The sequence below is a fragment of the Lagopus leucura genome, unplaced genomic scaffold (assembly GCF_019238085.1).
Source record: "Lagopus leucura isolate 7727_CA_CO unplaced genomic scaffold, USGS_WTPT01 Super-Scaffold_100157, whole genome shotgun sequence".
NCBI lineage: Eukaryota > Metazoa > Chordata > Aves > Galliformes > Phasianidae > Lagopus > Lagopus leucura.
The window spans coordinates 45347776-45373915 of NW_024962334.1; the positions used below are offsets into that span (position 1 = coordinate 45347776).

Here is a 26140-nt window from a genome sequence, read left to right on the forward strand (position 1 = left end):
ATGAGGCTTAATTGAAATGGTAACTTTGAGGAAAGATATTGGAAGGCATTTAAAAGGACAAGATTATGGGAAAATACTTTGATTCCTTTCATAAATAGAAATTCTAATGTCATTGCAACAAGAGTCAGCTGGATATTCAGTTTATGACTCTGACTTGAAATTTGATGGAAGGAACATTCATGTGCCAAATTCATGCATTTTTGTCAAATTCAAATCACATCTATCCTATGCAGTAGTCTCTGAAAAAACCTGCACAGACTCACGCTGCCTGGAAAATAGCAGATGTGTTGGGGACAGTGTTGCCTGCAACTGCCTCCCCACTGCCCCCAGCCACCACACACATGATGAGGGGCTGGGAGCAGGTTCTGCTTCTGTTCCCACTCAGTACTCAATGCTCAGCTGGCCGTAGCCTGGAAGAAGATGAAGACACCCTAACTTGAACAGCAGCTGGTGAGGAACGAGGAGAATTGAGGAATAAAAGGATAAAGAAAGGAGCAGTGATACTGCGCTCAGAGGGAAGGGAGAAGGAAACAAAAGAGTCATAGAGTCAATAGAATATCCCAAGTTAGAAGGCACCCATAAGGATCATCAGGTGCAACTCCTGGATTTGACCCGCAGTAAGACTGGATTTTGGCCCATCTCTTGATTTCTGTATTTCTCTGTGGTGGTCAGGATGACAGCTGGGATGCAAAACTATAATGTTTTCAGCAATCCACCCAGAAGTGACTGCATGCTACTGCTACCCTGCATTCCGTAGACATGACCTTCCAACAAATAGGTTGGGTACTGGTGTGAGTCTGCATGAGGGAGATTCAAGCAGGTCTGGCCATTTTAATCAAGAGAAAATGATTGAATGCCAACGCTCTGCAAATAAACCAGGGCTATGCACTGAATGAAGCAATGGGTTGTGTGATTCCCAGCTTATTTGTTTTAAAAACTGGAAATTGACCATGGCCAATCACAGTTTCAGCATTTATAAACTGTCTGGCATTTGACTAGCACCAGTCTTACAATAAAAGTTTGTTTTTGCGATTTAATACAATTTCTCATTTTGCAGCGCATAATATAGTTTTGCTGCTCACTAGCGTCAGTAAGAAATACTTAGTGAAAGAATGAAAACACCAGATCTAATTTTTAAATATTACTGTCTAGAACAGAACAGTTACAGCACAGTACCATGCTTTCTTCAGTCAACTGCATTAATTTTTGGCTACTGCTTTTAAGCAGAGCTGCCAAAAAAATGTTTAGATCCTAGGGACATTTGTAAGCCCTGAAGGGCTCCCTTACCTCATTCAATCATCTTTCTCACACATATAGAGATGCAGATTTTTGCTGACTTCAGGGGCATTCATATACCCGATAAAACATCTCTGTCTGATCCCATCTGAGCAGCTCTGTTTTTATTTATAATAACCCTTGAATTTTCAAGGAAACATTCAGCTAACCCTATTTTTTCTAACCCAGATTTAAAGGGATACAAGAAATTTTTCTGAGATAACATTTGGAATAGAACTCACTCAGAAAAGAAATAACTTGGAATGCTATTTTTTCTTACAGGCTTAATTAAAAATATAACTTCAAGCAGCAGGGTTTAAAAGTGTTTTGGTTGTGATTTTAAGGTGTTTCGGTGTAGGATGGTGTTAAGAAATAATAAAATAGTGGCTCATTAAAAGTAGTAATCTGAACGTGAATTGTTATCCAAGGTAATTAAGTAAAATACTCTACACATAATGCATCTCATGTCAGATGGAAGTTATTGGACATGTTAATCTCTACACCTTTTAAAATAAGTGGAAGAAAGTCCCTGGGTCTCAAGATCTCTGCAGACAGTTTCTATTAACTACCCTGTATACATCTAATAGAATATTGTATACTCTGTATTGTATATGTATACCCTGCATACAAGTAATAGAAACATCCTAATCATGTTAGTTCTCTACTGAGCTGGATCATACACATATTTTGGAAGGCAAAGCCCTCACTGGCCAAGTTGGAAATATCAACTTTTTTTTTTTTTTTTAAATATAAAATAACTCTATAGTACAAAATATGATGAAAAAAAATGCCCAGCATGTTAGGAGCTACACAGGAACTTCGAGCTTGCTTGTGGCTTATCTCACTTTGGAAATCCAAAGTCTAATGTTAAAAAGTAAATTTGGAGCATGACAGTATCTAAGAAATGAAGTGCATCCAATGAAATCCTATTGCAAGCAGTCAGAGTAACTTGGTGTGAACACGGAGACATGTCTGATAAGAGAACAGGAGGGTTCTCGCCCCAGCATTGCAATGAAACACACAGGTCCTTACCTTCGGGGAAGCAATCTTCAGGCTCCATCAGCTCCTCAGCAAACTCAGGGATCTGCTCCAGCAGTTCTGCAGGATTTGTCAAATCCACTGTGCTGCCTTCAGAAAGACTGATTTCATCAAGCTTGTTGTCAACAAGAGCAAAGATGAGGAAAACAAATTGATCAATCGCCCCAAAGGAAGTAGCTGAGTTCTTATTCCACTAACCAATATCCCAGCCAAAGCAGTCACGACAGTGAAATGGCCATGCTCAAGTGACAGCTCTACCTACACTAACTGTGGTGAGCTAACAGTGGACCCATCCTCAAGAATAGCAAAAAAACTGAACGGCCATATTTACTTACAAAAAAAAAGAAAAAAAAAGTGAAAAAGAATAACTCAAGAATGACTGTGAACAACTACTGAATACTAATAGTAGGTGGAAGTCTGGAATGACCAAATTATTCAGAACTATAAAGCTTTCACATTCTTCCCTCCTATCTGATGGATTCAAATCGGTGGAACCCAGCTGCTGAAAAGCTGGAGGAGGACTTGGAGGACTCATGCTGGGTTCCTGCCTCCTGGACATGAGGCTCAGCACCCACACCTTGTGGGTTCATATTGCCTCTGGTCAGCCAGGACCACGTCCTCCTCTCTTCTGCTGTGGCTTCTCCTACAGGATGAGCAGAAGTCTTTCTGTCATGTTCTGCTCACAAGATGACACACCATGTTCAAGTGAAAAGGCTCTTTCACCTTCCTCATCCCACATCCCCATCCTGGGATGGGACCCATTCACCTTCCAGCTCCACACTTCTGCTCTCAAGATTTAGGAGGAGGGACACAAGGATTTCAAGGCTTTTTGGAGGACCTATCGTTTGCTCCAAATGTTTGATCCCCAGTCTAAAGTACATTGTTTAAAAACACCTCAAATCCTTTTCTGCAAAATGGATGGGACAAATATATTCCCACCTCCTGAAGCATTGGTCATTTTATCTTCTTAGAGCAAGAAGTCTCAGGTAATGTGGGAAAAAAAGTCTGGAGAATGGATTCTTGAAGAAAAACTGGTTTTAAGGCTATGTGGGAAATTGGGTTAAATAAAGCAATGGATTTTCATGAAAATTTGATGCCTAATTTTGAATTTTGGCTGCATTTGTTCCTAAAACAGTGATACAAGATAACATAAACCACCCAAATAAGAGACAGAAATTTTATTTCAGATCAAAGCTTTCTTCTGACATTAAACATTTTTTAAGAAAACAGGTTTGTTTGTTTTAAGTTCAGTGGTCAAAATAATTGTTTTATAGGTCTGTGTTAATCCAGAACTATATTTTTCTTGATTACTCAGCTAGGCCATTATAGTTCAAGGTCTATTATTTACTCAGCCCTGCTCAGTATTTGCTTTCGACTCTGTAAAAGCGGTATCTGGCACAAGGTGGTTTATTTGCAAACTGTCTTACTTTCTTCCCTGAGCACCTACTGAAACATTGCTGTGCTTAAGCTCATAATACTGTTGTTTTCATTTTAAAAATGAGGACAATACTACTTTACCCAGGCTTCTAAACAAGGGATACTTATATGAGATAGTTATATGAAAGACGGAACGTGCACATTATTATTTCCATGAAGATGACAGAGTTATAGAATAGGTACAGCTCTGTGTATTTATTATTAATGTGAAAATGGGCCCTCTGTTTTCCAGTGTACAGAGGCAATGCAAAATTTATAGCTGAATTCAGAGAAATGCTGAACCTGGGGTAAAACGAGCAAGACTGAACATTCCAGCAATACTTGTAAGCAGGATGGAAGCTACGTGTTTGCAATTAGCTGCAGCATCCCAAAGGTCATAGTCTTGGCTAGGGCTTTTAATGCTCTGCTCAGAAGAGCAAACAATCAAGAAGAGATCATTTAAAAAGAGAGCCAGGCCAGAAAGCACAGGTCAAAGACATGGCCAAAGCTTCTAAAAAATCCATATTCAGAATGCAGCTGTCATACAGAGAATAGCCAGTTTTCTACAGGCTACAAACAATATATGATGGTAGAAAAAATGTCAGGTTTTCATACTATCAGAACTTTCGGTTACTGTTCATTAGGGAATGCATTTAGTCATTATTTCTTCTGTTATGAAGTCGTCAACAGACAGAACACTGAAGCAGTCCTAAATCACACACAACTGCAGGATGTAGAAAACAGGGGTCCCGATGAGAAAAGAAGCCTTGTTGGATACAATTCTAACCAACAGGGAGAAATCAAAGAACATTGTGAGAAAAATGTCAGCTCAATAGCGTCATCATTGGGAGTGCTGTATTTAGCAGAGACAGGTTGGGAAATTCACAGAACACAACTGCAGGACACAGTGCAATTATATTAGACTACAAGGAAACATCTTAAAGAATTGAGAATGCTCGAGAGTTATCTATGAGGAGGAGTTTTCAGAAATCATTAGAATCCATCAGTGTCAAAAGGAGATGGGGAACATGCAAGACAACACGGACAGGATTTATTTTGAAAAGCCTTCAAGGAAGAAGAGGCAGTGAATGTGGATTCAGAAAATGAGGCAAAGGTTCTGGGGTCTGAACAGGGACTAGAAAAAGAATTCATACATATGAGAGAGGAGGGAAAGGTTAGGAAAGCTTGTGGGAAAAGAAGCAGAAGTTACTCTTTGCCAGAAAGGTGAAAGGGATTGTTTTCATGAACGCTGTGAGAAAAGAGGCATAAAAGTAATTTATGAGGGAGATGGGACTAATGAAAATTCAGTTGCCTAAGAAAAAAAAAGCTTTTTAAAAGACCAACAAAGCGATCAATAAAAAGGGAATGAGGGCTTGTTAGAATTAGCAGAAACATAAGCAGGGAAATATCTAGAAAACCTAAAACAAATGTAAATAAGCAGATCCAGCAAATGCACATGGCAGAGCATGGGCGTGCAGGGATCTGACACGTTAACACACCATTTGCAATCAATAGCAAACGCTCATGGAAAGCTGGAAAGAGCCCAGGAGAGCAGCAATAAGCAAATACAATACTGAGCTTAGAGAAGAGTAAGAGGGAATAATCATGGGAATCACAGATCACCAAACTCTTGCTGCAGCTTGTAATTAAAGTGAATTACATAAAATCAGCGGAGAAAAGTAGAGTGCTTTCTTGGAGGGCAGCTGAGTGACACATCAAACAGACATGAAGACAGCGAGGCAGCTCTCCTGTGTGCCACCAGTCTGTGCACAAGTGGGAACAAACAGGCCAAAATAAGTCAAACAGGACAAAGAATGTCCCCACTTTCTGTTGGAGAGGTATACCAGGCAAAGGCAACATCAGAAACCTCTTTGGAAGATCTCCCACCTGAGCCGAGGCGGTTTTTAATGTGTTTCTGGGTGGTGTGGTTCTGTCTGGAATGGCTTCCTCACCCACTGCTTGGCTCTCCAGTAGTGGCAAACTGATGGGAATTTTTTTTTTTTTCCAGAAAGCTTGTAACAGTGAGAAGCTGCAATCTCACTGAAAGTTGGTGTTTGCTCAAGATTTAGCTCTCTTATCTGCCTTCTCCCTCTCTCCATAACCTCTGAAGATTGCAGTCTTAATCTATCAAACTGACAGAAGATGTATAAACCTGGATACAATATCTGTGTTTCTATAATAGAAAATCTGACTTTAGAAATAAAGGCACTGGCTTGGATTCCCTCTTTGCTTCATGGAGAAAACCCATGCTAACGACCCAAATGTAACAGAAACTTCACCTTCAGAGGAGACCTGAAGGGATTAGAGTTAGCACCAAAGATACAGAAGAGGAAATGACCAATATAATTTTCACAGTGATGGATAATACTAAATTCGAGAGACTACTGAAACTGGGGAGAAAGAAAGTGAAAAAACACATGGAAAGAGTATAGCACAGTGAGACTGGACTCAAAGCACTACGGATGAGTGAGTGCAGGGATAGCACATCAGTGGGTAACCTGGAAAGCTGTAATCTCAAGTCACCTGGGGTAATATTAAGAGATCAGACATGATTTCATAGTGGGATATTGTGATGCAAATATCCTACTTGGAAACATCACGTCTAGGCAATGAGATACTACTTCTCCTCCTTATGGTTCTGTGGGAATTGTATTTGGAGACTGTTTAGTTCTTGGCAAAACAATTCTAATTGAGTTGTAAAAAAAAAAAGAGATAAATGAGTTAGATAAAGGGTGCAGAGATACTCACTGACAAGAAATAATGAAAGAACAAAGGCACGTGACTTTAGGGAGTAAGCTAAATGCAGAAGGAAGCTAGTAATGCTCTATTAATTTATATTAATTCATAAAATGAAAATGACATAATAACTGGTAAAATAAGGTAATGAAATAGCATTTTGAAAGGAAAAAAATAGTCTGATTATTAAGGCATTACACCCAGCCACATTTTTTTTTCTAAATGAGTGAACTATTCCCTTTGATAAATAAATAAGTCAAAGTGGCCTGACACATTTAAAGGCAGATTCCAAACAGCCGTACAAAATATTTTATGGGCCAGTGTTTTGGCAAAGAAATCAACTGGTATGTTCTCTGAGTTCTGTGCCACCAATGATTTTATTTCTATGGTGCCTTACTGATGATTTGTACAGGATGAATTTTTAATCATATAATGTATCCTTTACTGACATGAACAGTGTTTTAGTCAGAACACATTCGATGCTTCCTGTTATTGACTGAACAACTCAGAGCCTCGTCTCTTGGGCGTATCAAATCCCTTTAGTTACTTCCTCACAGTTGTTGGCTGTATCTGGCTAGCCCCAAGTTCTTGGGACATTCATCAAAAAGATTAGCATGTCCTTGTGTGTTGGCACAAAGATTACTTCTGAACAGGAGGACTGTAAGGATGCAATGTCCACACAAGATTTAGCCTTCAAAAATAGCATCCTTTGGGCTTTGCTCTTTCATGTTGGTATTCGTAGCCTCATGTGAACTTCCGTTTGATTTCAAGTCATCCCTGGATTATTGCCATATTCCTCCACCTCTTTTTGGGCAGCCACAAATAGAATCAATTATACTCTACTATAGAAAGTTGACATTTGTGTTACAGGACCCTTTGAAAGTTGAGGGAGGAAATGGGGATTATTACTTTATCGCAGTGTTGCTGAATATATCAGAGCTAGAATGTTCCTGTCTTATGACATTTCATTGTAGCACTAAAAAAGGATGTAGTTGTAGTTGTTGCCAACACATCAGGGTTTATGTATCTTAAAAATACAGTTAAACAGGAAGGATAGGAAATCCCCTCTAAGAAAAAATCTGGAGATGGTCTTCTAATTTCTCCTAGTTACAATTCTTCATCTCATTAGTTTGAAATCTGGAGTATCTCTTAAGTACATACAAATTCTTTTTATCCGAGATTATGACATGAAATGCTCGAGCTTCCTTCCTCTAAGGTCTGGACCTTTTTTTGCTGAATACAAAATCCAATATGCCAGTAAGTATTCTGGTGAGACTGCTCCTGAAAGAAACCAGGAGCATTTCTGGTGACTGGAAGTGGAGTTGAGCTCACCTAAGTGTAATCTACATGACACAGACATCCACAGCTCAGTTAGTTACTCTGGTCTCCCCTTACAGCCAGAAGAGAAAAACAGGTACTTATAAAATGCGCTTCATCTGGTCTACTTTAAATGTTGATTTCAGCAGGATATGAGACACTTTCACCTAACTGTATTGGCTCCAGATCCTCACTGACTATTAAAGGGTCTCACATGACAAATCTAGAAGCAGATGTCCCCCCTACGTGACAATATGACTCAGCAGGCCGCAGAAGATGAGCTGCTCTGTGGCAGCCCTGTTTCCATTGCCCTGTCAGGATTTCCGCATGGGATTTCTCCTGGTGGGCACAGTCTCACCAACACAACGAGAAGCAAATCTGCACTTTGCCCGATATGAACTGAACGACACCAAAGCTTTCATGTCAGGTACATAAATTCTCATGGGCCTATACTTTTAACATGAAAAAAAAACCCACCAACAGTTAATATGCCCCAGACCCCCACAAAGATCGGTGGCATGCACTATGGAGCTGGCGTGATGAATGGCATGCAGCATCAAACAGGAAATTGGTTTCTGTTACCTCTTTTTGCCCTACTGGAGGTGGTGGCTCAGCCTTCAACTGCTTATCCACGTGCAACTCACTTAACTCTTCACAAATCTCAGAGTTCTGACTCCGGGCGCCTGGGCTTTGGCATCGCTGCCCCCTCAGCTGCAGCTGCTTTTCCTGCTGGAAATAATCCTAGATGGGTTTACTTTCCTTTTCTTTGATAGCATGCTTAGTTCTTAAGGAGATCTCCCCAGCTAGAAGAGAAAATAGCCTGAACTACACTTATCAGAGGATGACATCTTAAGGAAAAATGGCAAGCAACAAGATTACACAAGCTTATGCTGTAACTTTTCAGGTTTAACAACTGGATATGTCAAGATAACTGGCTGTAAAAAAGGAAATTACAGATAGACCGGCTTATTGTTTTTGAACTGTTGCTGGGGGGCAGGAGGAAATTTCCTTCCCTTCTCCATTTTCAACCCAGTTTGGAGGCACAGGTTTTTGCAGAGACCCAGGGCACAGAAAGGGGCTTGCAGCTCAGCTGAGGGCTGCAGGGTGTGCTCAGTGACCAGAGGTGATATTTAACATCATGGCTGGAGGAAGGTGCGAGCACAACGCCCAGTGCCACACCACCGCTCTGCTCCAAATGGCACGGGAAAACGAGCTACAGATTCACAGGAGAAAGCTAAAGGTATCCAAAAGTAGAGATGAAAACCTGCGGGTGGACATGTAAATGTGTGCAGTGCCTATTCAGGAAAACACTTCAGTGTATTTTGCATCCACTGATGTCAACGGGACTTAACCACAGGTTGGAAGGAGAGCGCATCCGTAAATACTTCACTAAAAAGGGATGCACTGTGGAATCAGAGCAATAATTTTTTTTCTGCAAACACATCTGAGCAGACCCAGTGCTTGGCAGCAGAAGCGGCGCCATTGAACTCAGCCATATTGTCCTGGGGCGATGATTCCTGCTGCTGTGCTCTCTCCAAGCGCTGCCAGGACTAATGGCAGAGCAGAGCACGTTTGCATGGTTGACTCCTACACCTGGAGGCCCAGGTTCACCGCTGGTGTAAATCAGTTCAGCTTCATTGATTCACCTGTGATAGGGATTTCTCTGAGAACTCCGCGGCTCTATACAGCACTGCCATCGTTCATGCCATTGCTAATGCTGCTACTGAATTATTAATAAAACTCAAGCTGATTTCAAAGGGCTGTGCTGAATTGCTTACAGAACGACTTCCATGCTGAGAAAAAAATTACAAGCATAACAGGATTTCAACAGTAATTATTTAAACATATTTATCTTTTGCTCGTCCACCTTTTTTTTCCCTTTGGCTTGAGTGGCATTCAGTGTTATTAATGTATTAAACAAGCTTCTCCTCCCCGGGGAGCAGCAGCCTACCTGCTTTCGTTCTAAAGCCACATCACCACAGAAAGTCCCTCAAGAGGAACCGGCAGCAGAAAAACACTTTATTCCAAATATAACCATCTGAGAGAACAGATGACACAAAGGAAGCAGTTGGTTAAGCAAATTGCTCTCCATATAAATACCTTCGGACTGTCAGGTTTGTACCAATCCTTTAAACGTTGTTCTGTGTTTCTAGTAAATTAATTCAAAATCAAATTACTTGTTTCCTGCTTCAGAAGGCATGTGGTCTAAAATATATTCCAACTTTAATAAATTAAATTACGCACATCCAAGCCCGTACCTTCTGCATGAGAATGCATTACATACAATTTCTACCACAGAATCATAGAACTATAGAATCATATCATGGAATCATAGAACCAAGTTTTCTAGGCACAGTTTATCACTGATTTTCACAATCTATAATTACTGAATCCCTGACAAAAAGTAACACTTTTTAAAGAGCATCCCTGGAAATACTCTGTTATTCAGGGGAGAACACAGAATCATAGAACCATTAAAGTTGGAAAAGATCACTAGGATCATACAGTACAACCATCAGTCCATCACCACCATGACCACTCAGTGCCACAAAATGCTAACATGGGAAGCACGTATACTTGAGTAAGGCACTAAGCCATAGAAAGTTGCATGTTTTTTTTGTTTTTGTTTTTTGTTTTAATGCAACGTGCATACAACTTAGTACCAAGTAATCTTAATGGCAGGGTATCAGTTATAGCACTAAAACAACAGAAACAATTGTTTCATGTTGAAAATGCAATGCAATCTAGGGTGACATCTCAAGTTCACTTATGCAGAAAGGTTGTGCACTCAGATTCATTAGAAATGAAGGCATAGATGAGAACAGACTGTGTAACTCAGTTGATCTGACAAATATCCAAGCTGTTAAGCAAATTATTGCACTGAATAACTAAGCTAGTGTCAAGTGAAAAGCTTATACTGTTGCTCTACTGACGAACCCTTCTGCATGGCACCAAAACTCAGGAATATTTTCATAGAGACTAAACTCCAGGAACACAGCCCCAGCTACTTCCCAGAAACTGCATTTGTACCACGCATCTGATGAGTTAATATTAATTAATAGTGATGAAACACATCGTGGCAAATCACCCAACAAGGTTAGCAAATCGACTGGGTTTCTGCAATGGCTGATGCCAGCCCCGGTAAGCCACTCTCCTGGGATGGAGTCTCAGTTCCAGCACACAGTGCCTGAGGATCAGCAGGAACCTGTCCAGGGCAAGGTATGCTCCTCACAGTCTGCTTCACTTTGGACTATTTGCTTTTGCTCAAATTGCAGATGATTTGCTCTTCTGGAAGCAATAGCAGCAGGTTTATCTCCTGTAAAGCTCCCCACCATGGGTGGTTTATGTAATTTGTTTTTAATTTTTATATCAAGTGCCATGCTGGAAAGGCAATACAGATTATGTTAGTATTTACTGATTCAGTTGTTTTCATCATTTACAAAGTAAAACTTTTCAGCAGTACAACTTTGTGCCCTCAAATGGCTGACTGGAAGCCTGGAATGTACGTCAGCTCCTTTGGAGCAGCAGCCAGAAGTTTGCTCACCCCTGTTCAGATCTGGGCCCTAAAAAGAGGTGTTCAGCCAACACTGTGCCAGGGATTATCACATGGAGGAGGATGGATCATGTCCTGTTGCCCTGCATGCTGCAGATCATTGGCAGCAACAGGAAAACAGCAACCGGATTGAAACTAGAGTATAATTTGGATTACATCTCAAGTGTGTGTGTGCACAGACCCACATACTTGTTTGATGGCACAAATAAATACAGAGGCTCCACACCACATCCTGCCTCTGAAAACCATGGATCAGCTAATTGTTTTGGGCTCAAATGGGGATTAGTGCAAATGCCAATCCCTTGCAAAGAAGACTTGCTGTTGGCAAAGCAAGATAAATACCTGTCATCGGTGCGGATTTGCTTTATTCCTTACCCATGGAAACAGCACTTTTTCCATCCTGTGCAAATAAATTTAGAAAGATGATCCCCAGGCTTTCCTCTTTGATGGGGATCAGCTCAGATGGGTTCTCCTGATGCTTCACTCACTGCCTGAATTGTGAACCTGGCTTGGAGCATTTGTCTCCTCATTCCCTGGCTGTGGTTGTCATGGAAAGGATGTGCAGGAAATGTCCTCTCCCATGCAGGTGGGGATGCACAAAAGTAGCTGGCTCACTGCTGAGCTAGCAAAGCACGTATGAAGGATGTGGCAGGATTAAGTTGTAACATATTTCATGAGATTGGTGCTGGATGGGACAATGCAAATGCAAACTGCCCTCTACTCTGTCCATGGAACGTGGGAGAGCATTAGTCCTATCATCTTCTCAGCACCCCACCAAGATCACAGAATCACAGAATCATTAAGGTTGGAAAAGACCTCTAAGATCATCTAGTTCAACCAACCCATCAGCACCACACCCACTAAACGTGTCACTGTGCCTTCTTGCAGATCTTTTTCAGTCACTGCCCATTGCACAAAGCAACATCAGGAGTGGAGGACACTGGCGACAGAAGCATCACTGCCTTAGCCATTTGTAGATAACAGTATGATTCTAAGCCTCCTCAAGAAATGCTACAGCAATTAATCCTTCAACAGCCAACAACATATCTTATGGAATCATGGAATCACAGAATTGCTTGAGTTGGAAGCGACCCTTACAAGTCATCTCATCCAACTCCCCTGCAATGCACAGGGAAAACACAGCTCCATCAGGTGCTCAGTGCCCCATTCAGCCTGACCTTGAGTGTCTCCAAGTACAAAGCATCCACCAGCTCTCCGGGCAACTTGCACCAGTGCCTCACCAACCTTACTGCAAAGAACCTCTGCCCTATATCCAGACTAACTCTCCTGTTTTACTTTGAAATCTTTTCCCCTTGTCCTATCACAACAGACCCTGCTAAAGACTCAGTAACCTTCAGAGCTTCCTATACTCAGCTCTGGGACATGAAAACTGTAACAAGAACCTGAGTAGCTATTCACGTACAACAAATCCAGCTCAGTGGCAGAACACATGTAGTTACCAGAGGACTGTATATTCCAGCAAGTAACTGTTGATGTTTATGTTCCTCCTTGCAGACAGCTATGGATTTCCCAAAATTACAGTGCCTGGAAGCTATTGGCATCCTTTCTGGGCAACAGTTTGCATCCAGTAACTGGCATCCTTCCTGTGCAGAGAAGCCAAGAAGTAAATGATCGTGAAAGCTGAAATGTTTATATCCTACCTCTGCTCAAGGGGAGAACCAAGCAGACTGCAGTGCTTGCCGAAAGCAAGTGTGCCATACCACCCAGCAGCACCTGTTTCCTATGTGAAGATAACAGGAGGCTGCAGTCGGCAGAGCTGTCAGGTTGACAGCCTGTGGATATGCTGAATTCACTCTTTCTGAAAAGCCTTCAACAATCTGGCTAAAATGAGAGGGAAATAAATAGGCTTCATATAGGGAAACAAATGGTGGATTCTTGTGACCATCATTTATGATCCTGGTTCTCCCCTCACAAATGAATGTAAATCCTTGTAGTACTGACAAAACCAGAGAATTTATCTTTCTGCATGCTCAGCATGTGAAGAAATGTCACCAAATACATCAGTAAAATCCCCCTGTTTCCTTAATATGAGGTGGGAAAATAAATACCATTAGCAGACGATGGCACCTATGATGCTTTTAAGGTGTGAGAGTCGTAGGATTTTTTGAGTTGGAAGGGACCCTTAAAGGCCACCTAGTCCAACCCCCCTGCAATGAACAGACACACACAGCTCCATCAGGTGCTCAGAGCCCCATCCCCTGACCTTGGGTGCCTCCCACTTCTCTAGGCAACCTGTGATAGTGTCTCACCACACTTAACATAAAAAAACCTTTTCCCTATATCCAGTCTAAATCTCCCCTTTTTTAGTTTGAAACCATTTTCCCTTGTCCTATCACAACAGAACCTGCTAACGAATCTGTCCCTTCCTTACAGCCCCTTTAGATGATGGAAGTCCTCTCTCTTGTCTCCCTGGATCCTTCTCCACGTCAAAACAGCATTTCTGCACTACTCCTTCTAAGACTGATCCAGAACATTTTAAGTGTTTGAACTCTAGGCCTGGAGGAGCAGGGCACATCCTATCTAACACTGTGGTCCTTGCTGGCCCGAGATCGTTTCCCACACTGGGCAGCATGCTGCCCATAATAAAGCATTGATTCATTAGTCCAAAGGTTCAGTCTTAAAATTAGCTTAAGTGGGAGAAGTTGGCAAAAAGATGGACTGCCAAAGTTAATTTAGCTTGTTATCAATTCAGTAGTCTTAAATAGGCAGTGAAAGTGCTTCATAAGTGTTCATTGTTCAGAGTTCAAGCTAATACCCTCTGCTAAATTGCATTTTGAAGTTTAATCACACTCTACTCTATGTTTCTTTTGGTAATTGGGATCTCTCCACAGCATAATATGAAGAACTCAAACTAATGGGCTCCTCTGATGGAAGCTTACATTTTGGAAGTGTGCCTCAAGGCACAGCACGCTTTGAGAGGGTGCCTGAAACACCCTGGTCCTTTCTCCCTAACAAGGCAGTAATGTTTTCATCATTAAGGAAGCCTCATCTTAATCAGTCAATAGTGAAAGAAAAACAGTCATTCTTATAGATGCCACTATTTCCAATTCTGTTGTTCTGGACCACTGGACCAAAGAAGCAAAGTGATTTCAAGCCCCCCCCCCCCCCCCAGCCTCATGCACACACACACGCTTGCTGTCTCCCCTGGCACAAAAACTGATTGCTGCTCATTTTGTCCAAAATGCTAAATGTTAGCATTTTCCTTACCAAAGGCAGAAACAGCAAGAAATGCTCATTTCTGGGCAGAGCGTCGCTCCGGGGAGGGACAGGGATCCTGGGAAATGGCACCCAGTAGGCTGTGACTGACGCGTGGTCCCCAGTCTGGGCTCGTGGCCAAATGCATGTTGACAAGTCTGCTACGCCTGATATCAGCTCACTCGATGCCAGGCTTTGCTTTTTTATTTTCCTCTTTCTTTCCTCCATCAGCTCCCTGTGTTTTCCGGAACCTCAGGCACTATGCTGCAGACAAATGTACGTCCCGAGCACCATGCATGCTGGCTGAGCTTCCTAAAACCTTTATGGACACCATGACTGCTATCTTCACATCAGCAGAGATCTGACATCGAGCCTTGCTCTGCCTTGTCAGACTGAAACAAAGTAGATACAGATGCCATTCTATGCATCAACAAAGACAGAGGTGCTTTATATCTGTGATTTACAGCTCGTTGTTTGTTTGTTTGGTTTGTTTGTTTTCCTAATGGGTTTGCTGCTATTCTTCCTAAGGTGGTAAACACAGAATTATTCTGTTTATTTTATTGCTAAAAACCCCTAAATTGAGTTTTCAAGGAATGAAAAGCAAAACATGAAGTTTAAAAAAAGAGAAAACCAGTCAAATGGTGCAAAAAACACTGCTGTCTCACTTGATGATCAGAAAAACACTGTCCCAAATAAACCTGAGAAGCAGACCACTGCAAGATTTACTGTGTGCACACTCTCCTGCTAGTACAAACTGGGGAGTCATCAACTGACTTCGAAGGTATTTCATCCAGCAGCACTAAAAGGGAATTTGTCCCATGGATTGGAACTGCAAACAGCCCAAATATAAACACTGCTTGAAAGGGCAGTACGGTTCCATGCAATAAAGTATATTTCCTGCAGTAAAAGGCTGGAATTAATGCACCCTGTCAAATAAATGCATGACTTCATCTTTGATTTGTAGATGTTAGAATTACTAGGAGAGTAAAACATCGTCACAAATACTTTTGTATCAAAATCTTTACGCGCTGGCATTTTTAGGGCAATTATCGATAATTTCAGCCACACTGATGTCAACCTGGAATAATTCAACTGACTGTTACAGAATTGCACCTGTTTTAGTTACTTGTCCGTAATGGACAGAAATGGTACAGTTCAAAATCCACTGACTGCAAAAGAAACAGATGTTGGTCCAGATGTGCATGGTGAACTCTCTGTTACCTGAGATATTTAATTCTTCCCTCCATCTCACAAATGATGTATCACAGCTAAAATAAACTTGCAAGCTCTGTGCAGGAATTATTGCTTGAAGTCCTTGACTCTGCGTTATGAGAAAGCTAAAACTTGATGATCCCAGTGGTCCCCACTGACCTCGAAATTATTAATCTCTTACTGGAAGAAACATGGAAAAAAGCTATCAGAAACTGCTTCACCTTGTCAAATGAAATTGAATTAAGTCAGTAACGCTGAAAAAATTATGGGGAAGAAGAGAGGAAAAGCTCAGGGTTCAGGGCAACATGGGAGCTGTACCACTGAATAGAAACTGTGGTCACAGACAGCTCTGTCACTGGCATGTATGGAGGCAGATATTTATCAAAAGCCTGGCAAACTGATTTTCCAGGGAGATGAGTTTGGTAAAGCCCAAACAAATATGTGAAGGAGAGGAGAATTGCCAATTGATAAAAAACATCAACATGACTGAGAAAGCAGGGAGTTTTGTGGAGCAATGAATATTCATTGGGCAGTGTGCATCCTTTGGGTTCTCTGTGCAGATGCAGGCTCAGTCCTCTTGGAAATCATAAGAAAGATGCTGTTGTGTCATTGAAGGGTCTTGGGGGAAAAGGGGCCTACAGGAAAGATGGAGAGAGACCACTTACTGGAGAGTGTAGTGATAGGACACGTGGTAATGGCTTGAAACTAAATGAAGATAGGTTTAGAATAAATATTGGGAACATATACTTTACTAGGAAAGTGGTGAGATGCTGGCACAGGAGAAGCTGTGTGTGTCCCATCCCTGGAGGTACTCAAGGCTAGGCTGGATGGGGCTCTGGGCAACCTGGTTTGGTGGGAGATGTCCCTGCCCATGTCAGGGGTTGCAACTGGATGTGCTTTAAGGTCCCTGCCAACCCAAACCACTCTGTGATTCTGTGATTCTAAAATTCTAACAGCACATTGAGGAAGAGCAGGTGGGAAACAGGGAAACACTGGGAGGCAATGGAGAAAGCATCCCCTGCCTGCAGTCATACTCCCTGCCAAGTCCTGGGAAGGTGAGGTTGAGTAGGCAATAACTCTCTGCCATTTAAGGATTTCCACACCCACAGAGAAGCCTCAGAAATGGGAAGGCACGGAATCTTTGCACGCTCAGATGGTACAAACCAGCCGTGGTAGGAGCTGCGATCTGGCTGCTGTGAACCACGTTGTGTGTGCCTGGTGTCCAGGAATGGGTAAGAAGCTGCAACATGCTCCGTCCCAGCAGCAGGCAGAAAGCACTTTCCATATGACCCAATTAGCCACTCCATTGGAACAAATCAATAATGGCATTTTCTGGAGACAAGCAGGCAAGTGCTGCTGGCTCGGCACTGCGCTGCATGGGGAAGTACGGAGGTGTTATCTCTGCGGAAAGCAGCATCCATGCCTGGCTTTAAAACTGCAGAGGGGACAAATGTGGCCAAGAGCCAGTAGTTACTGCAGCATCATAGATTTTCTTCTCTGTAGCATGCCACAGATAGATCAAGTCAGCAGTTTGATTAAGGCAACATATGCAGTAATTTAATTTAAGAAAGGGGAGAAGGCAGTAACAGCCATACTGGGCTGACTCAAACAACAAACAAAGTTTACAGCAATTTTCTGATGTTGTGCGAATGATGTTTGCTGAAGGGGGACCTCATCAATGCAGGAAATGATCCGAACTTTGCAGAAAGACAAACATTCACTTAGGGGTTAGAAATAGAAACAACACTCAGTTCAATGGTGAAAGTGTAGGACATTACTTTGGGAAGTAAGCTAGGATGTCAGCCCAAAATCACTTACCTGGAACCTCTTTTTAGTCTGTCATGCTTGTTTGGTTTTTTTTTTGAACCACAAACTGATGTCTCTGTGATAAAGGCATACATCTGGGCTATAGCTGTGGGCTAAGCAATAACAAGGCAGGAAGTCTTACTTGTCTAATGTAAATGGCATGGACTCCTCTGATGTCTGAAGCTTTTAATGCAATTAAACTGCAGGTAAGTTCTGGTAGGAATCCCTGTATCAGGCTGATTGTACACTGAATTGTTCCATCACTTTACTGTATCCCCAAATCACAGAATCATAGAATACTCCAAGTTGGAAGTGATGCATAAGGATCACTGACTGCAACTCCTGGCTTCACATAGGTTCACCCAAAAATCAGACCATACGTTTGAGAAACAGATCCTTACTCCTTAAGGGAATGAAAACTGATGTGTGTATGAAAAGGTTTTTTATTAGCAGTTACAAGAAAATCTATGGAAGCTTAAGAAAGCAATTTCTAAATTTTAATCATCAGGGATGCTAAAATAAGAGCCCAAAAGAACATTGAGAAGATGCAACCAGAGAGCTGCTGTGGTTGCTGCTGAGCTCCTGGGAGCTGTTCTCCTGCTAGGACAACCTGTATTTCATAGAATATGAAATTCATAGAATTTTCATAGAATCCTGAAGGTTAGAAAAGACCACTGTGATCATGTAGTCCAACCACTAAGCCACCCCACCATGCCCACTGACCACATCCCTCAGTGCCACATCTCCATGTTTACCTCCAGGGATGGTAACCCCACCACGTCCCTGGCAGCCTGTGCACTCAGTGCATTGCCATTCTTTGAGAGTTTTTCCTAATATTCAACCTGAACCTCCTCTGGCACAACTTAAGGCTACCTCTCATCCTATTTAGAATTACATATCTCAAAGAAGAGGGAAAAATGGTAGACCATTTTCATGTAATAGAAGGCAATCTGGACACCAACAGTATCCAAAGCACGAGTGGGACAAGGAGTGGGGATGGATAAAGCACTAAACAAAAAAGTTGCAGTGATTGGCATGAACACATGTGCCAACACCAGGAAGACTAATAAAGCAAGTTCAAGGCGATCCTTCCTCAGTCTCACCCTCTCCTGCTAGCTTCTTGCACCTGCGCTGACTGCTATTGCTCATCTTTTCTTTCTGATCCTGTCACCATGCGTGGGCTGCAGGCATGTGTCTCCAGGCTCTGTGAGCAGGCAGAGCATCTCGCTTACATCTCAGCAATCAAAGGAGATTTAGAAGCTATCAGGTGGGCTTGCTCCTTCAGAGCCCTCTCGGTGACAGTGCCACACAAGTGCAGCTTTCAGGATGACGGCTGCTGCCAGTGTAAGCTTTGATAATAGAAATGGCAGCTGAAATTTAAACTGAGACATTTCTAAGGGTTTCTCGTCATCTGAAATTTTAAACTGCTGTGTGTAACACTGTAAGGCACAGTTCTCTTAGCCAGGATGGCTTACTTTAGAGCAGTTTTGTGAATTCCCCAGAGAGCCCAGCATTGGTACAGGAGCTGTAAGCTGAACTGATCACAGAATCATGGAATCACAAAATCTTAGAATGGCTTAGGTTGGAAGGGACCTTAAAAATTATTGAGCTCCAGCCTGCCTGCTGTGGGCTGGTTGCCAACCACCATATCAGGCTGTCCAGGGCCCCATTAACCTGGCTCCAGGGATGTGGCAATCATCACCCTACAATATCTCATTGGGATTCACAGCTTTGTGGTTCTGCCTGAGACCAACCTCTCTATAGCCTCTTAGTCATGGTGGATGAGTCTGGAGTGATGTGAGCACACAATGACCAGAATATGGCCCAGGACCTTCAGCTGACAGAGGAAGTATGAAGGGCATGTAAGAACTGTGTAGATTCACTTAGCCATGTGCTTGAGAGGCATGCAGTGCATGTAACCTCTTTATACATTACTTTTTGTCTTTTCTCCCATGCAATTGCACCAAAATCGACATGCATTTGAAGAAAGGCAATATTGCCAAAGGGCTGCCAAATTCCAGGTCAGCCCACAACTATGAAATGAAGCAGGGTACATTTTCTCCTCCCAAGCAGTATATATAAATGCACATTCTCTTTGTACATGCTAAAATATTTAAATATGCAAAAATATGGTTTATAATTAGGGGAAGTTAGAATAGATTTGAATGTTTAACATACCCTTGGTAGATCTTGTTTCAGTTCTGCATGATGCCCTCTACACAAAAAGATACTTCACCATAATTGTGCCCTTTCAGTGTAATTATGTAATTTTTGCTTTTTTTCATGTTACTCTTCCTTTGTGAGCTCTTCTGTGGTTTTCAAGACCACCCTGGAGAAAGGAGGTGAGGGCCACCGCAGAGATGAGGCTCACAGGACTGAGGCTCCCAACAGACAGCAGGGAATTTTAACCCTCTGTGCCCCACAAGGCTGCCCTTGACACAAAGTTTAACATATCATAACGCCTGCAGCGCGACACCCAAGGAACTGAGGCTTAAACAGCTGTAATCACAGAATCATAGAATCACTTGAGTTGGAAGAGACCTTTAAAGGTCATCTAGTCCCAGCCCCCCACAATGAACACGAACATCAACAACTCAATCAGGTTGCTCAGACACCAGTCCAAATAATTTATTCTGTGGGAATATATGTGTTGATCAAGGGATTTTTTGTTGGGTAAGAGATCATATGTCTTTGGAATGGGCATCACCAGAAATGACAGTTCTTTGAATGACTCAGGATATGCTTTCCCACAGCCCTTATTCTTATTGAGACACTACAGCTATGCAACTTTATTAGTGTTTTGTAGGAATGCAAATACAAAGCTCATCATGCAGTTATCTTGTCCACTGCTGAGCTTCTTCCAATTTTTATTTACTTATCGTGCCAATGTATTTTGAGCCTTCGAGTTGGAATTCTCTCACATGCACACATTTTCCCCTTTAGGAATTTGACAAAAGTGAGTTCTGGATATCTGAACACGCTTCGTATTGGAACCATTTCAGCAGTAGACCATTAATGCCTCAAAGGCTGACCCATCTATTTGGGTCTTTGCAGTGGGGAACAGCAATGACCTACAGCTGCCTCTTATCGAAGCCTGCATAACACTAACAAGAAAGCCATTCAGTGTACTTCTCAACTCCTTTCCTTCTATTTCATATATGTGCTAGCAGTGAACTACATTACTTCCCTACAGTTCATCTATTTTGTGCCAATGTGACAATATTAACCTATTATTTATTGAAAATTTTGCAAACAGACGCAGTGTGGAAACTGAGTATTTGGGCTTGCTTCTTCTAATGAACTTCTCTTTCTTCTCATTTTGTTTCACCCTGAATCCTTGGTGTTTATATTACATATGATAGTTTGAAGAAGTTTTGTTACAATTTTCAGCTCAATTTTTATTTACAATGCTCCATTGCATTAAAATACTTCTCATATATCAATTATTTCCCTCATATCTCCAATAGATCTTACTAAAGCTCACATTTACTTGTCGTACAGCATAAAATGGATTTCCACTTGCCTAACCTGCTAACGCACATGCCAGCACCTACATGGACACGCTGTGCAGCAAAATAGAAATCCACATTTCTCTATTTTTCAAGTACCATAAGCTTTAAAATTTCCAAACCCTCCATGCTTCATGCTACTGTTTGCCAGCAACTGTGAACAGTGCTCTTTATCCTGAGGAATGGGGAATATAGTTCTGAAACATATACACATACATATGCATACAGAAATGCACTTCCAGGCCTCCTGGGCACTCATGTGCAAAGTTTTAACAAACTTTTAATCTGCATTCTGAAGGAAGAAGCTAAGAATTTTTAAGACTGTGACCCTTTGTCATGCACAGTGGGTGTAGCAGAAAGGTGAGCATAAAAAATTCCCCCTCAAAAAAGAAAAAGTCTCCAGAATTAAACTCATTTATACAATATTACACATTTATACTGCTTAGTATTGGCAGGTTGTCTGATATTAAGGCAGTCTACTATATTCAAACTTCACTTTTCAAGTTACTGTGCTTGTAAGTTTAACATACACAAGGTTGGGAGTAGCAAAAGTCTTCAGAGAGAAAACAGATACTATCCCTAGTCAGCCTTATGCCCAAAATGTTTTCACATATTCCTGTTTTATGTTCAGCTAAAAGAGGGAAGCAATGGACAGGACCTCCCTAGCACTTTATCACCGAGCACACAATTGCCCCACAAAAAGCCCAAACAATACAGCAACTATGCCTCCAAAACAGACCATTTCCAGAAATACATTTTTTAAAATGAGATGAACTATTCCCTAAAAGTGTTTGACAAAATTTCTCACTTCTTTTCTTGCAATCTAAATATCTGTTCAGACAATGGGGCAATTTTCTGACTCCTTGCCCTTCCAGCTCCCCATGGGCTGGTCAATGCCTAAGACCAGCCACTGATCAGAAGCACTGAAAAGACTTCTACAATGAAAAGTAATGGTTAACAGCTAATTTGTGTCTATCTCCCTCACACTGAGTCATTCCTTAGGGACTTTTTTTAGGACAGCCCTTCTCTAAGGACTCTTTTTCTTCAGATCTTGCTTTTACTCAACTAGGAGATCGAGGATCCCTCCTGACAACTCAATACACCGGCATTAGAGGATGCTGGATCAAGGCTGAAGGGAATGGAAAACATTAACTATTAGGTACATGGGGCCAAGAGCCGCAGTTGTTAAGAAGGGAAATAAAGATGTTTCCCACTTTTCACCAATAATTCAAAGCACACAGAATTTTTCAGCCATTACTACTGAGTGCCCTTGGGAATGAACAATACAATCTGGAATGCCACAGCAAAGAATAGGCAAATAAATGTTTTTCCTGCCTAAATGCATACAGTTACATATATTCTCACTTTCTCTGTCACATCAGCACCTACCTAGTTTTATTTAAGAGAACTACCCACCCATCCTGTCACACAAATTTAACCAAGCTATTCCCCAGTAAAGCGCACTGAGAAAATTCGCTATCATTGACAACTCATTCTGTACCATTCCCATGATTCAGTTGAAAGGAAAAAACAGGATCCTGTGTGAGAAATGGTTTAATTGCTCTTGTTAGAAGAATTAGCCTAGACAAGCACAAAGAACACAAAGAAAGGGAATGTCTCTTTTTGGAGACCGACTTTGCTCTTGGATATGCAGGTGTAACTTATTCTGAAGTTACTAACATATCAAAGGCAGGATAAGGCCATTACACATTTGCATCATGAGCAATGGATCCACAGCAAGGATAGGAACTAAGGAAATATCTTAGTAAGATGTAACTAAAAAAACACTTTCGTTGCCTACCTGCTCCATTTCTGTAAACGTACTCTGCTCCTCATCTTCCTCCTCGATATCAGACTCTCCCACAGCAATAGGAACACAAATTGACAGGTCAGGATTGGTCATGAAGTCATCGTTGTCTGTAATTCCTAGGTGCTTCTCCACATTTTTATTCATCCCATCCTCAGTGTGGTTCTCTTTGTGATGCTCCGTGTCTTTGCCAAGCTCAGCAGTTAGGTGGCTGTTGACACAATTGTTAAGGGCACCTGTATTCTGGGCAGCAAGTTTCATCATTGCCTTCTTTTCAGCTGTTGTCTTGGGATGCCGGAGGACATTGCAGCAAAAATCCCACGTTGTGTGTTTCACATACTGAAGACCCCTGTTGATCCGAGCAAAGGCAAGCTGCAGGTTGTTCATCTCTCCATCCTCATCTGGTGCCGAAAGGTTGTCAGCACTGAAAGAGCTGAGCAGCAAGGCAAGGAACAAGTTGAGCACCTGAAACAAAGTTAAGAGCCAATCAGTGACCCTGAAAAGTGGAGGGCAAATGTTTGGTCGTGGACGAGGGAGGGTTTGAGTCTTTTCTGTGCTTCAGTAACATTACCAGTGTTTGTGGAATTACCTCTAATTACAGGTGGTTTCAGTAGAAATAAAGCTCTCCAGACTTATCCAAAAACATTAATTTCAGGTGGAGAAATTTGGCACGGGCAATTAAACACATTGATATTCTCTTTCCCTGTCTATTATCCAAAAAGATAAAAAAGGTAAAGCTCAGAAACAGAATACAGGATGAAATTTTCACTGGAAGGAATCTAATGTAAATATTCTCCTAACTGGTGGTATCATGAATGTCCTTTCATTGCTAATATTACATGTTGGAGAAAATTGCTAATAGCAACAATTACTGACATCCAGAAAAGTACTGCTTACATGCACAAAAATTATAGGAAGAACGTTCTCAGGACTCTTTTGATTTTTACTCACAGTGAATATTATTTCTATATCACAGTGATATAATGGTACACATATGCATGGCACTTCACCCTAATAACATATTTGGAAAATGTTTTAAACATTTTATGTATTTTCATGGATACTTGATTTGAATAGCCTCTTGGCCTTGAAGAAAACCTCTTGCAACTGTGAATTAACACCTAAGAGAACATACAGTTTCAAAACATTTGCCCTGCAGACAAAAAGAAGCCAACACACCCAGAATTAATGTGGCTGAAATTGAAAAATGCTCATTCTGCAAGCAGGCTTGGTCATGGAAATGCTGGTACTGAGAGATTCGGATTGGATATAAAGAAAAAGATTTTTACCATAAGGACAGTGAGTTGGCACTGGTTGCCCAGAGAGGTGGTGGATGTTTTGTCCTTGGAGACATCCAAGGTCAGGCTGGATGGGACTCTGAGCACCTGATGGAGCTGTGGGTGCCTCTGTTCATTCCAGAGAAGTTGGACCAGATGGCCTTTACGGGTGCCTTCTAACTCAAACAATTCTATGACTCTACAATCAGTAAAATACCATCTGAAGACATCCACACATGTATGGTAAATTGAACCAGAGACCGTAAACTGGCTTCCTCTTGCTCCTGCAACTTCATAACTGCCTACCTCTGCTTGCACTGAATTCCAAGATTAGATACAACTACACGTTTCAGGAACATATTTGATGATTTACAGATCTTTAAGCTTCCCCCTCTCCTCCCCTCCCCCCCTCCCCTAATAAATACATTTAAAACCAATGAAGAAAACCAGTTTCCTCTTGAAGGCCATCCCCAGTAATACATCCTTCTGACTGATTACCAGCTGTTGCACATGGGTCATTATTCCTGCCTATGGTGCAAGAGAATGAAGAACGGCTTCCGAAATACATAGGTGAGAAGCTCACACTGGAGAGAGATGTCTGCGTTGATGGGATGATGCAGAGCTGACTCAAACCAATATCAGCTAAAATATATTCACTCTAAATAACGGGGTACCAAACTGCCTGCTATCAACTCAGTTGATAAGAGCAAGACTGATGGATGCAGTCCATAGCAATGCAAGGGAGAGTTCGGCATTGCAGCCCTTCTGCTGTTGTAGCAATAAAAGGGATATCTGTTAAGATATTCTTTTTGTGATCTCTTAATGCCACCAGAATTACTTGCAAGTCCCCTGACTATCTTATTATGTTTTAAATTGATAAAGTCTGCTAGCCTGCCATATGCAGTACAGAAAGTACTTCTATTTATCTGGCCCTACCAAACAGGCACAAGCTTTTGCGGTCTCCTTCCAACCCTTCTTTTCAAATACTTGGAATACATGAGCTGGAATTTTGCAGACGAGCCTGGTCTTAATCACTCCAGTGACACTTTATTCGAAGTGTCCTGTCAGGACTGTTTCATAACGTACTCACTGCAATCACTATGATTATAAATGAAAGCAGTCAGCAGTGCTGCAGATGCCCACGTCCATTACAAACTACAGAATAAAGCAATGCCATTCTGAGTGCAGCCCTGATCAAAAGTAAAGTGAGATTAAAGCTAATTGTTTCTTAGTTGGTCCATCACATTGGAGTGCTGCTGACAGCTTGTGTGGATCTCCTCTTAATCATCGCCGTTGTTTGGTACAAATCAGGGTTTCATCTCATACCCATTCAGATGTATTGTGAGCAATGTTCTCCAACAGGTCGTTGAGAACCAGAGCACTGGCAATTGGCTACAATGCCAAACAGAAGGAGCCCATCAACAAATGAGTTACTGGCACAACTGTGTCATCTATTTTCAAGCAAATTTGATAGAGTTATATGAGGTCTCAGAGATAACCAGTTTTCAACAAATATCCTGGAAATGAGCCCTTGGGCAGAGGTAATATCCAGGTCATTAATACAGACAGAGCTTAGAACAAGCCACAAGTGTATCTTCTCAGCAGCAACTTAGTGAGGTGTGAAGGAGTATGAAGACAGGAGACTGAGAAACGCTGACCTGAAGTCTTTTGGACAGTGTGGTTTCAATTAAGTTACTTTAATAAAGGTGTAATATTGACGTTTGAGGACATCTGAGACATTCAGAACATACCTACAAGAGATGAGTATACTCCTTAAGCTGCATCTGTCATCCAAGCAGGGCATGATGGGGTATTACAGCAGACACCAGGCTAACGATGTTCAAGGACACAAACTGCCTCCAGGCTCCAGCACCAAAGCTCAGGGGTCTAATGGGGCATCTAAGCCCCATTTCAATTTAAGAAAGGTTCACAGAATAGTCAACAGAGCCTAACCAAACAGAATCACAGAATCACAGAA

At 41.7% G+C, this 26140-nt stretch overlaps 1 protein-coding gene across 4 annotated transcripts in view; it reads right to left on the bottom strand.

The window, feature by feature from the left end:
• Positions 1–26140, bottom strand: part of LOC122189528 (sodium channel protein type 5 subunit alpha-like) — a 206878-nt gene that overhangs the window by 45297 nt on the left and 135441 nt on the right. For 3 of the 4 annotated variants that reach the window (XM_042888786.1, XM_042888788.1, XM_042888787.1), the window contains exons 16-18: positions 22880–23350; positions 8365–8511; positions 2308–2428 (exon numbers count right to left, since the gene is read on the bottom strand). In XM_042888786.1, the coding sequence (XP_042744720.1) occupies positions 2308–2428; positions 8365–8511; positions 22880–23350 (739 nt within the window). The remainder of the gene's footprint in view (positions 1–2307; positions 2429–8364; positions 8512–22879; positions 23351–26140) is intronic. The other variant, XM_042888790.1, reaches the window with a different exon arrangement.